General features: G+C 38.3%; 1 protein-coding gene across 8 annotated transcripts in view; it reads right to left on the bottom strand.

The window, feature by feature from the left end:
* CCDC66 (coiled-coil domain containing 66) overlaps positions 1–13,405 on the bottom strand; it is a 132,110-nt gene that overhangs the window by 46,117 nt on the left and 72,588 nt on the right. The window contains exons 1-4 of one of the 8 annotated variants that reach the window (XM_025272123.2): positions 6,977–7,009; positions 4,980–5,044; positions 4,281–4,306; positions 85–171 (exon numbers count right to left, since the gene is read on the bottom strand). Coding sequence is in view for 6 of the 8 variants with exons in the window: in XM_006071701.3 (XP_006071763.1) it covers positions 4,281–4,306; positions 4,980–5,044; positions 6,977–6,987 (102 nt within the window). In the remaining 2 variants the exon portion in view is untranslated. Of the gene's footprint in view, positions 1–84; positions 172–4,280; positions 4,307–4,979; positions 5,045–6,976; positions 7,083–13,405 lie in introns of those variants that run through there. The other 7 variants (XM_006071701.3, XM_025272120.2, XM_025272119.2 and 4 more) reach the window with 7 other exon arrangements.

Raw genomic sequence — 13,405 nt, forward strand, 5'->3', positions numbered from 1 at the left:
ACATGCTCCTTTACCCTCCTATCACTATGGCTATTTTTATATAACTAATTCTTTCAATGAAAGGTGACGAATTTAAATACCTACTGCAAATTAGGCTGGGTGGCAACTAGGATGAACTGAAGAGCACTTATCCATCGAAAGCAGGCAGCCAGCAGTCAGAAGCAGCTTACACTGACAAACAGGAATTTGAGTCTACTTACTAGATCATCCAGTATTTCAAGAGAACCAAAAATGCCGTATTTTACCTTAAAGTTCCAATTTTTAGACACTCACAATTCATTCTAGTTTTTGAAAATCATTGTGTGTTAAGCAAATTATCAGCAGACTGCACACAGCTTACAGAGCTGAGCCCTACACCCCAATCTCCAACTACTATAGCTATTACTACTACCCACTCTTCTTTGACTCATACTGACTTTTTTGGGATCATGAACAGTTTCATTTCAGTTCATTTCAGAGCATTTCAGTTCTCTAGTCAGTTTCTGACTCAAACTGCTAAGAAGTATAGTGTATGCCATTAATGTATCTTAAAAATTTCTTTTGTCCCCTTCTTTATATTCTGATAACCATCATACTTCAGAGTCTCATAAAACTCTTCCTGGACTAAAATAACTAGCTCTAAGTAGTGTTCCTGTTAGGATAATCTGTCCTTCACAGAACTGCCCAAAGCCCTTTCTTACAACACAAATCCTTTATAGTCTATTTTTCAAAACAAGTAAGTTCAAATCCTTTGAATATACATTTAAACCCCTCACAACTATAACCACCCTAAGTTTTATGTTGTACATTCCCTGCTGATATACACACTATCCCCAAATACAAATTATGGTTTGTACTTTTGGTATTTTGCCTGCTATTTTGAGTTTAGAACATACTTCTTTCCTACTTTCACTATGAATATTTCCCTCATCTTTTAAGTTTCAACTAAAGAGTCAGCTCTTTTATGAAATATTCCCTGTCTCCTCAAACCACAAAGCACTGCTCTTTGAAAAGTTTTCTTCTTTTTATAACCCTAGTATGGTACACATTTTACTTGTAATATATGGTTATTTCAGAGAAGGCAATGGCACCCCACTCCAGTACTCTTGTCTACAAAATCCCATGGATGGAGGAGCCTGGAAGGCTGCAGTCCATGGGGTCGCTGAGGGTCGGACATGACTGAGCGACTTCACTTTCACACATTGGAGAAGGAAATGGCAACCCACTCCAGTGTTCTTGCCTAGAGAATCCCAGGGACAGGGGAGCCTGGTGGGCTGCCATCTATGGGGTCACACAGAGTCGGACACGACTGAAGTGACTTAGCAGCAGCAGCATATAGTTATTTACTGAACTGACAGTTCTGCTTTTAAGAAACATGGACTAGGTTTTACTTCTTTTTTTTCCTCTCAGAGTCACAGAACAAATACAGTCAAGAATGTAGCTATACACACATAGTGGAATTTCACAGCTGCAGTAAATGCTTCTAAACAGAAACCTATTAATTGCTGCCCCAATTTAACTAGAACTATTTTGCTACAGTCTACTTATACCAGAAATAAATACAGAAAAAATCACCTAAAAGTATTTAATGAAAAAGGGGGGTAGTGATGTCTGGCATGATAGCCATATACACTCAGCTCAATCCTGAATATGTTTGTAGCTTAACGCCTGAGAAGAGTAATGAGTGGAAGCAGCAAAAAATCATGAATTATGAAATAAATATTCAATTACGTTCAAGTTACTTAATAGGAAAAAGCAATCTAGCCCATATCATTTTCCAAGTATTTACTGGATCAGATGAATTTTAATTGATCAAGTAGGGTATTAATGTCATAAACATTTCTATGTAGCATGTTGCTCTTTACCTAAAAAAGATATAAAGACAGGGTCCAATGTATTTAATGCTGGTTGACTTCAGAATTTATATGGAACCAGGATCCCAAGGTCAGAAAGATTCAGAGAAAATTAATATTTTAAAATATAAAACATGCTGCTGCTGCTGCTAAGTCGCTTCAGTCGTGTCCGACTCTGTGTGACCCCATGGACGGCAGCCCACCAGGCCCCACTGTCCCTGGGATTCTCCAGGCAAGAACACTGGAGTGGGTTGCCATTTCCTTCTCCAATGCATGAAAGTGAAAAGTGAAAGTGAAGTCGCTCAGTCATGTCCGACTCTTAGCAACCCCAAGGACTGCAGCCTACCAGGCTCCTCCGCCCATGGGATTTTCCAGGCAAGAGCACTGGAGTGGGGTGCCATTGCCTTCTCCATAAAACATGCTACCTAGCACTAATACTACATGCATCTTTTAGTGTGGGATTATTCAGATTCTCACATGTAGAAATATCTGCAAACATTTTTTAATGTTTTATATTTCAACTAATTTTGAGATATTAAATTTATAAATTACCCGTGACACTGAATCATTAATATTTCTCTCATTTCTCTTTCTATAAAAGCTAAAGATATTAGACTGGCAACCATATTTATTTCAAATTTACTCCCACAGATTAAAGAAAAATGCAGGAGAGATTTTGAAAAACTTAAAGTACTCAGACCACAGTATGTTAGACTTGATGATGAGCTAGAGCTCACAGTGTTTCAACAGCACACTATGAACATGACAGTAATTCAACTGGTGAGGAAGATGAAAAAAAGAACTGGAGGCAGGATGGTCACTTAGGAGCTTACCCTAGTAGAAGAAAAGAAAAGCACTATGATGAGTGAATTTATGAGCAACTTACAGAAAAGAGAAATCAATATATAGCTGCAGAATTGAGATTCAGGAAACTTAGGCTGCATCAGTACTTTCTTCCAGCTTTACTGAGATTTAACAGGTGTACAATTTGATATAGGTATACATTGTGAAATAAACACTACAATCAAGCTAATTAACATATCCACCACCTCACCGAGTTACCATGCATCAGTATTTTGGTGCCCCCAAAGCAAGAGGAATAAAACAACCTGCTTTAATTCAATAAATAAATATCTAGACCCCTAGAAGAATTTTGAAAGGATTTTACCAAAAGTCCAAGACTAGTAACTTTATTACAGGCATAAAAGGGGATCTCCGGATGTCCTAAGTTGGTTAAAAAGATAATGAAATGTCTTCACAAATGTAATGACAATAACAAATCCATTAAGGACACAATTGAAGAAGGAATATGTGCAAGTAAATAGAGGCCAGGGGAAGACACAAATCAACTATGACAGGTAGTTTTTTGTTTGTTTTTAAATCTAGGAGCTTGAAAAGGAGTACTGTATTTGTTACTGTGACTCAAATAAAAACAATTGTTGCAATATTTTAGGGCAGAAAAATATTTTGCAATTAAGGGGACACACAAGGTATGCATATACTGTGTGTGTATGTAACAATTTTTCTAGGTAGCTTGTGGAATTACTTAGACCATTATCACCCATTTACCAAGTAACTGATAAGCTGGGAACTCAAGCATCTTCTCCACCTTGATTAAACCTGGAAACCAAAGCCATCAAGGGTTCAGAATTGATAAGTGCCACATCACCCAAACTGGGCTCTACTCAAGATATGGAAAAACAGACTTTAAGATGCTGCAAAATAAAGGAGGCTACAGAAACTTATGGAGGAGAATAGAAATTTCTGCTGCTTAATGGGAAAAGAAATGGGAAACAAGAAGTGGTATCAAAATTTTGAAGTGGTAAATATATTCTGCAGAAAACGGCACTGTGGGTTCCTGATAAGGAAAAATAATTGAAAAGGAAAATTATCATTTAGCTTAAGTGTAACCTCTAAGACTAAGAAGCTAAATGCACTTAAGATTTTGTCAACCAAATACATCCATTTGGTGCGGGAAAATGGAATCTGAGTATGAAAAAAGAAGTTTGTTTCTAAAGTCTGTTTTTAAAGATCTCAGGAGTTACACTGTCCAGTACAGTAGTTACTAAATTGAAATTAAAAATAAAATAAATGAATTAACAATTAACTTCCTTAATCACATCGATCACATTTTAAGCCCTTAACAGCTACACATGGCTAGTGGCTGGCTGTCATATTGGACAGCACTGATTTTATAACATTTCCATCACTGCAGAAAGTGTTACTGGACAGAACTGATCTGGAGAAAGAAATTCTAGAAGTCTTTTTGAACCAAAAAATTATGATTCCATTTTTGTGAAAGGACCAGCTTGAAAGCAAGCAAACAGCAACTTTTCATCATCACTCCAAATCCTTTATGATAGTTTGACAGGAATTATTTTCAAACCACTGTAAAGTGAATTGCATTTCACATTTGAAAACAAGTCAGGTCAAAGTCATCTGGCTTACCTTTCCAGAAATTTTTGATTTATGGTCTACAAAAGAAAAAAAAATTACTAAACTATCAACCAAAAACATACTAAGGCAGTCACAAATGAAAATTTTAATTAGCATTGTTTTAAGAAAATATTAACTAAAAATATTAACCCCCCAAAGCATTAACTTTAGATATTAAATGTTTTAACTTTTACAGTGTGGTTCAAATAGTTCTATTTCATTTTTGTTCACTTTCCAAGGTAAAACTATAAACAGTTTAAAGAAAAAGAAAATAATCTGAATGAGAAGAGTACCAAAGCATACTCTGAGTTTTAAAACTAATACTAAAAATGACTGTAAAACTATGGTCTTATTATAAATTGAATGTTCTCAAATAATACATTGTTTACATGCACGAATGTAAATACATAAATTTCACCCAGATTACTCATTAGACAATAAGCATGTTTGCTATATACAAATATAACAAAGAGATGTTACATATGAAATACACTGGAACATTAAATTATATGAATAAATACTGACAGTGGTAAGCAATGATGTGATTTGACTCTACTTGGCTAAAAATAAATTTGAGAAAATCAGGGAAACCAGTTTTTTTCAAAGTATCATTTAAATATTCCACTACAAGCAAAAAACCTGTTACAAAATAATACATTTTATGTAGGAATCTAAGAGTTTATATTTTAGATTTCCAGTAACATAGCATACCATATGGAGACAATATAAGCTTGGTTTTTCCATTCAGTAATTCAGTTTCAAGCTTTAAACCATCTCTGCAAAATAAAAGAAAGTTGTCTGTCATTTTTAAGAAATAACAACATTTTAAATAGCCAGAAATGTTCATTTGAACCTTGAAAGTAAATTGTCCTTTTGAATTAATACAGGAACCTTGTAAATATTAAACCATTAAAAAAAATTGTGTTTATTTTTTTTAATTGAGGTATAGTTGAAATCATTCTTTTAATTTAAAACATTTTTCAAGATAAAATTTAAAACTACATAGAAAAAATTCTTGAAACTTTCCTACAAAGAATTTATCGTATTCAACCTGAAACTTCTTTTTGCTCGGTTCAGCTGCTCAGTCATAAAGGAATAAATTAATCTGGTTATTCTAACATCATTTAATTCTTTTAACTCTAGACTGGATAAAAAAATAATGCTGTTAGGAAATTCCTCACCTATGTTAAAGGAGCAAAACCTCTAGTTACTATTTATTAATTTCATAATGGTCTCATGACTAATACATTCTATGGCCTTAGTAGAGCAGTATTTGGAAGTGAACCTGTAAGAGTGCCACTAGGGTTATAAACTTCTTGAGCATGGAGTTTTATCTTGAATATTTCAACTAATACACATTCAGACTTAGTGACACTTTTTAAAGTATCACAGTAATACACCTATATTTTCCTCTCTGTACTTTATCTGTGCCTGTCAAATGCAAGAGAACAAAGTAACAGTAGTTACTGTCAACGAAAACTGCATGTTTGTTAAAGTTCTAATAAATATTTCACTAAAACCAAAAGCAGCAGTACACACAGTTATTATACTATTTTAGTAAGGTGAGGGGGGCAGGAGAGAGGAAGGGGAAAAAGTAGGTCAGTAAGTATCAACAGGGACAAAAATGACATCCACAGTAAAAAAAAAAAAAAAATTAAACCCAGCAGACCAAAAAAAAGGAATACGAAATTTGCTGTGATGCTAAAGGTGGGGGAGATCAAACGACCTCAACTTATGATTAAGAAAGAACACTGGAAAGAATGGGTTTTAAGGGTTTTCCGGTTGCACAGTTATAAACAGTTCACGTTTACATTGGTGAAATTTAAACAAAAGACTCTGAATGAAATTGTAAAGTACCTTTATTCAGTACTACTGCATTGCAACGCCTTCAGGGGCTGTCTTATTTATTTGCTATCCCTAGATTCTATTTGCTAAATGAGGTGCATGTGTGTAAGTTTGGTGATTTTTCATCTTCTTAAAATATCAAACTTCCCAATCAAGAAAACCATGCAACGGTCCTTTTTATTTGGCTTCCCCGATGGCTCAGACGATAAAGAAACTGCCTGCAATACCGGAAACCAGGGTTCAATCCCTGGGTCAGGAGAGTCCCCTGGAGAAGGGAATGGCAACCCACTCCAGTATTCTCGCCTGGAGAATCCCATGGACAGAGGAACTCGGCAGGCTACAGTCCATGGAGTCACAAAGATTTGAACACGACTGAGTGACTAAACAGCAACCACCACCATTATCTAATAAGGGCCTACAAGATGTCAAACACAAATGATCCACGGCTCTTCGAGAAGCCTAGGCTCTTTGCACTGCATGTGCTAAGCTTCTCTGGGCGCTCCAACATTGCAAAAACACCCCACGACAGGGACGCAAAGCACCAGAACCTGGGCCAGGATTTCTCCCCGGGAAGCTGCTAAGCTTTATCTCTCCACCTGCCCTCACCTTTTACCTCCTCTCACGCCTCTCCTCCTTCTCCCTCCTGAGATACAGGAGGAAGCGAAAAAGAGAGACGGCAGTTTTCACTCGAGTTATTAATTTCAAAAGTAAAGGGCCGACCCAGCCTCTTGTCCCTCTCCACTGCAGGGAGCCGGCACTGAAGCTTGGGACGACACAGGACTGGAAAGTTCCCCGCGAAGGACTCTAAGGCCCAATTAAGCCTCGCCCTTCCATAGACTACCACCTTTTTCTCCCCAGCTTACCCCAAGTTCATGGCCTGACCTCTCGCGCTCTCCACAGTACGCTCAAGCCCCTTGTGTACGCCGGTTGCTGCCGTCGCTCAACAAGCACTACACCGATTGGATACAGTGATGCCGGCGAGCTAGGAGAGTGGGCCAATCAGGATTGAGTATACTGGCGCCTGCGCTTGGGGGCGAGGCTATCCTTTTGCTCCACTTGGGGTTTGTGGTCCTGATTCTGGAATAGTGGGAGTTCTTACCTGGGAATTGCAGCCCCTAGAGTTCACAAAGAGCACTCAGAGAAGTGCGTTAGCTCAAGTGGAGGTGACAAAAGTAGGGAGAAACAAAAAGCATTAGCATTGTTTGGAAATTAACACTTGCTATATTGTACATTTGGAAGAGAGGCTTATTTTAGTGTAAAATAAGTTAGGGAGGGGGTACTGGATGGGAAAGATCCTCTGGAGAAGGAAATGGCAACCCACTCCAGTATTCTTGCCTGAGAAATCCCATGGACAAGGAGAGCGGTGGGCTACAGTCCATGGGGTCGCAAAAGAGTCAGACATGATTTAGCCACTAAACAACTGGAAAGAGGCTCCTAGGGCAGATATATGATATATCATTTCTAGCTGTGGCCACGGCATGAAGCCCAGTACACTGTAGCTCTTCTTAAACAGCAGCAACAACTGCAAGTGCTAAATAGTGCCATACCTGGATAAGGGCCTTGTGTGTCTTATTTAAGCTTTACCACTTTATCCCTGAAGCACGGAGAGGTCCAGGAACTTGCCTACTGCTAAGTCACTTCAGTTGTGTGCGACCCCATAGACGGCAGCCCACCAGGCTCCGCCATCCCTGGGATTCTCCAGGCAAGAACACTGGAGTGGGTTGCCATTTCCTTCTCCAATGCATGAAAGTGAAAAGTGAAAGTGAAGTCGCTCAGTCGTGTCCGACTCTTAGCGACCCCATGGACTGCAGCCTACCAGGCTCCTCCATCCATGGGATTTTCCAGGCAACAGTACTGGAGTGGGGTGCCATCGCTTCTCCGAACTTGCCTAAGGTCACTTATCAAGCATTGCAATCGGAGAGCCCTCTTTTCAGTCTAGTGTTACAGGAGTCTCCTATTCATCCTTCAAATCTCAATTTAAATGTCACTTCCTCCATGGAGCTGGAGGAATTCTCTAGTGGGTAAATTAGGAGCCCAGTCTCTGGACTTCCCAGTCCCTGCCCTTTGAATCAGGGTACTAACACGTTTTAGATCCTGTTTCAGGGAGAGCCTCTGAGGAACACAGTTGGTTTTTGACTATTCTATACTCACAGCACTTAGAACTGAACAGTATAGAAAGTAAATATTTAAGTGAATGAACAGCATAAATTTTTAATGGCAACAAAAACTTTATTAAATTTGGCAATGCTATTTCATGATGAAGTTGCCCCTAGACATAATGAAGTTACTAAAAGTTTATGAATTTTTCATCTATCTTTTCTTAAATGATTTTTACAAACATAGTTGTAATAAATGTGGCACACTGGATTCTTACGGTATATTCAGTAAAAACTGAAAGACATCCTTGAATATTCATTTATGTATTGGGTCTGTGGAAAATAAATTTAGAAACATTTGATAATTTATTTGATTAAATGAACAGATACCCATGAATATTTGATCCTCTGTTGTTTTTAAGTAAAAGTCATCTGTGCATAGGGGGGAAAAAAGCTAAAAGGATTTAAACCAACATGTTAGCAGAAGTATTTCTGGGAGTTAACATAGTGTGACTTCTAAAATTTTGTTTCTAACTTTCATTATTATGAAAATGTTTAAACAAAAACAAGAATAGTTCAATGAACACCCTCTACCTAGATGTTACAGTTGTTAATATTTTGCTTCATTTGCTTTTTCTCTCTGCACATAGACAGACACACACATACACCCACGTCCTCACCAGTTTATAGGTACATGCATGTACATACTCACCTTTTTTTGCATCACTATTTGCAAGTAAGTTACAGACATTAACACTTTGCCCGTAAACCTGAAAGCATGTATTACTAATAAGATATAGCCACAGCACTGTTATTACACCTAAGAAAATTATCAATTTTATGATAATATGGAATGTTCCAATTCCTATCTAATTTTCTCCATTTGTTCTAGGAATATATTCTATATAGGTGAAGGGAATTAAGAAATAAAACCCTCTAGTTATAAAATAATAAGTCACATGGATATAATAAACAGCATAAGGAGTATGGTCAATAATATTGTAGTAACTTTTAATGGGAACAGATTGTTACTAGACTTACCACATTGATCATTCCATAATGTATGCAGATATATAAAATCACTATGTAGTGCACTTCAAAGTTATAGAATATTGTATAGCAACTATATCTCAATAAAAAGAGAACATTTTAAGATGTTATTATGTAGGGTTTCCCTGGTGGCTCTGTACTAAAGAATCCACCTGCTAATACAGGAGACACACGTTCGATCCGTGATCTAGGAAGAACAAGATGTGCAGCACCTAAGCCCCACAAGCCAGAGCTACTGAAGCTGGTGAGCCCTAGAGTTTGTGCTCTGCAACATGAGAAGCCATAGCAATGAGAAGCCTGTGCACCTCTTGCACTTCAAATTGGTGCAAGACTATTTCAGTCCCCAAGTGTATTGTGAGGCAGGAATGAAGGATCAGTTTCCCAGTGTAGCACCCTTTAACACTCCATCCTTCTTTATGGTCTGCCTGAGATCCACTCCTCCAGGAAAGAGAGTTTAGTTAAGTACTTTGAATTGATTGTGTAAGGGTATATGAATTTTGGAGGTACTATAAGCATACCTTGCATTTATATGCAACGGACTTGCTCAGGTCTTACTACCCTGTGGATGCAAGGAGTGTCACCTTGGCAATAATCATGCTCCAAACTGCACTGGTGGCATCTTGGCCAAGGCTAACTACTTCTGGATTTCACCACCAGTGCGTTGGAGCCCTTGAGGTATCCAAGCCCTTTGTTCTGTTTAGTGCACAGCATAGTTTTCCAGAGCTTTGGATCCAGGCTGCCTGGGGTCAGATCCCAGCTTTGTTGCATACTAGCTGTGTGATCAAAGGAAGTTATTAACCTGCTTCAGTTTTATCTTTGAAACAATGAAGATGAATACTACTATTCTACTTCATAGGGCTGTTATAAAGGTTACATGAGTTTAAACACATGCATAAGTCCTCTTGGAGGAGGTCACCATTAGCCCTACCATGGAGACATCAGACTCCAGGACTGGGCTGCCACAGGCCAAACTACAGGGAGGGATTGCAGCACTAACTATGAGCAGAAAATTTAATTAAAAGGTTTACTGAACATGGCCCATGCTTTGAAAACATGAACAGTATGAAAAGGCAAAAAGATATGACACTGAAAGATGACACCTCCATGTCAGTAGGTGTCCCATGTGCTATTGGAGAAGAATGGATAAATAGCTCCAGAAAGAATGAAAGGATGAGACAAAGCAGAAACAACACCCAGTTGTGAATGTGTCTAGTGGTGAAAGTAAAGTTCAAGGTTGTAAAGAATAATATTGTACTGGAACCTGAAATTTTAGGTCCATGAATCAAGATAAGTTGGATGTTGTCAAACAGGAGATGGCAAGAGTTAATGTGGACTAAAATGGACCGGAATGGGCAAATTTAATTGAGATTACCATTTTTATCTACTACTGTAGATAAGAATCCCTTAGATGAAAAGAAGTAAACCTCAAAGTCAACAAAAGAGTCCTAAATGCAGTCAGTCAGTTCAGTTGCTCAATCATGTCTGACTCTTTGCAATCCCATGAACTACAACACACCAGGCCTCCCTGTCCATCACCAACACCTGGAGCTTGCTCAAACTCATGTCCATCAAGTTGGTGATGCCATACAACCATCTCATCCTCTGTTGTCCCCTACTCCTCCTGTCTTCAATCTTTCCCAGCATCAGGATCTTTTTCACTGAGTCAGTTCTTCCCATCAGGTGGCAAAAGTATTGGAGCTTCAGCATCAGTCTTTCCAATGAATATTCAGGACTGATTTCCACTAGGATCGACTGGTTTGATCTCCTTGCAGTCCAAGGGACTCTCAAGAGTTTTCCCAACACCACAGTTCAAAAATATCACTTCTTCGGTGCTCAGCTTTATTTATGGTCCAACTCTCACATCCATACATGACTACTGGAAAAACCATAGCTTTGACTAGAAAGACCTTTGTTGGCAAACTAATGTCTCTGCTTTTTAATATGCTGTCTAGGTTGGTTATAGCTTTTCTTCCAAGGAGCAAGCGTCCTTTCATTTCATGGCTGCAGTCACTATCTATGGTGATTTTGGAGCCCAAGAGAATAAAGTCTGTCACTGTTTCCATTTTTACCCCATCTGTTTGCCATGAAGTGATGGGACCAGATGCTATAATCTTAGTTTTTGTAATGTTGATTTTAAGCCAGCTCTTTCACTCTCCTTTCACTTTCATCAACAGGCTCTTCAGTTCCTCTTCACTTTCTGCCATAAGGGTGGTAACATCTGCATATCTGAGGTTATTGATATTTCTTCTGGCAATCTTGATTCCAGCTTGTGCTTCATCCAACCCAGCATTTCACATAATGTACCCTGTATATAAGTTAAATAAGCAGGGTGGCAATATACAGCCTTGATGGTCTCCTTCTCCATTTGGAACTAGTTCATTGTTCCGTGTCCGGTTCTAACTGTTGCTTCTTGACCTGCATACATATTTCTCAGGAGGCAGGTCAGGTAGCCTGGTATTCCCATCTCTATAAGAATTTTCCACAGTTTGTTGTTATCCATACAGTCAAAGGCTTTGGCATAGTCAATAAAGCAGAAGTAGATGTTTTTCTGGAACGCTCTTGTTTTTTGATGATCCAGTGGATGTTGGCAATTTGCCAGTTTGAACATCTGGAAATTCTTGGTTCATGTATTGTTGAAGCCTGGCTTGGAGAATTTTGAGCATTACTTTGCTAGTGTGTGAAATGAGTACAATTGTGTGGTAGTTTGAACATTCTTTGGCATTGTGTTTCTTTGAGATTGGAATGAAAACTGACCTTTTCTGGTCCTATGGCCACTGCTGAGTTTTCCAAATTTGCTGGCATATTGAGTGCAGCCCTTTAACAGAATCACCTTTTAGGATTTTAAATGGCTCAGCTGAAATTCCATCACTTCCACTAGTTTGTTTGTAGTGATGCTTCCTAAGGCCCACTTGATTTCACACTCCAGGATGTCTGGCTCTAGGTGAATGAACATACTATCATGGTTATCTGGGTCATTAAGATCTTTTCTGTACAGTTCCTCTGTGTATTCTTGCCACCTGTTCTTAATATCTTCCGCTTCTCTTAGGTCCATACTGTTTTTGTCCTTTATTGTGCTCATCTTTGCATGAAATATTCCCTTGGTATCTCTGATTTTCTTGAAGAGATCTCTAGTCTTTCCCATTCTACTGTTTTCCTCTATTTCTTTGCATTAATCACTTAGGAAGACCTTTTTTTTAAAAATCTCTCCTGGCTATTCTTTGGAACTCTGCATTCAAATGGGTATATCTTTCCTTTTCTCCTTTGCCTTTCACTTTTCTTCTTTTCTCAACTATTTGTAAGTCCTCCTCAGACAACCACTTTGTCTTTTTTGCATTTCTTTTTCTTGGGGATGGTCTTGATCACTGCCTCCTGTACAATGTCAGGAACCTCCGTCCATAGTTCTTCAGGCATTCTGTCTATCAAATCTAATCCCTTGGATCTATTTGTCACTTCCACCATATCATCGTAAGAGATTTTATTTAGGTCATATTGAACGGTCTAGTCGTTTTTCCTACTTTATTCAATTTAAGTCTGAATTTAAATGCAGTACTTGGGTGCAGTCTCAAAAAAACAGAATGATCTTGGTTCATTTCCAAGGCAAACCATATAACATCACACTAACCCAAGTCTATGCCCCAACCACTATTGCCAAAGAAGCTGAAATTGAACAGTTCTGTGAAGACCTACAAGACATTCTAGAATTAACATTAAAAAAAACTGTCCTTTCATCATCAAAAAAACTGTACTTTCATTGCAAAAGTAGGAAGTCAAGAGATACCTGGCAAGTTTGGCCTTGAAGTACAAAATGAAGCAAGGGCAAAGGCTCACAGAGTTTTTCCAGAGAAAGCAGTGGTCATAGCAAACAATCTCTTCGCACAACACAAGAGATAACTCTACACATGGACATCCTCAGATGGTCAATACCAAAATCAGATTGATTATATTCTTTGTAGCTGAAAATGGAGAAGCTCTATATAGTCAGCAAAAACAAGACCAAGAGCTAACTCTGGCTCAGATCTTGAGCTCTTTATTGCAAAATTTGGACTTAAATTGAAGAACGTAGGGAAAACCATTAGGCCATTCAGGTATGACTTAAATCATATCCCTTATGATTATACAATGGAAGTGTCAAATAGATTCAAGGGA

This window comes from Bubalus bubalis, chromosome 21 (genome assembly GCF_019923935.1).
Source record: "Bubalus bubalis isolate 160015118507 breed Murrah chromosome 21, NDDB_SH_1, whole genome shotgun sequence".
In the NCBI taxonomy this organism is placed as follows: domain Eukaryota; kingdom Metazoa; phylum Chordata; class Mammalia; order Artiodactyla; family Bovidae; genus Bubalus; species Bubalus bubalis.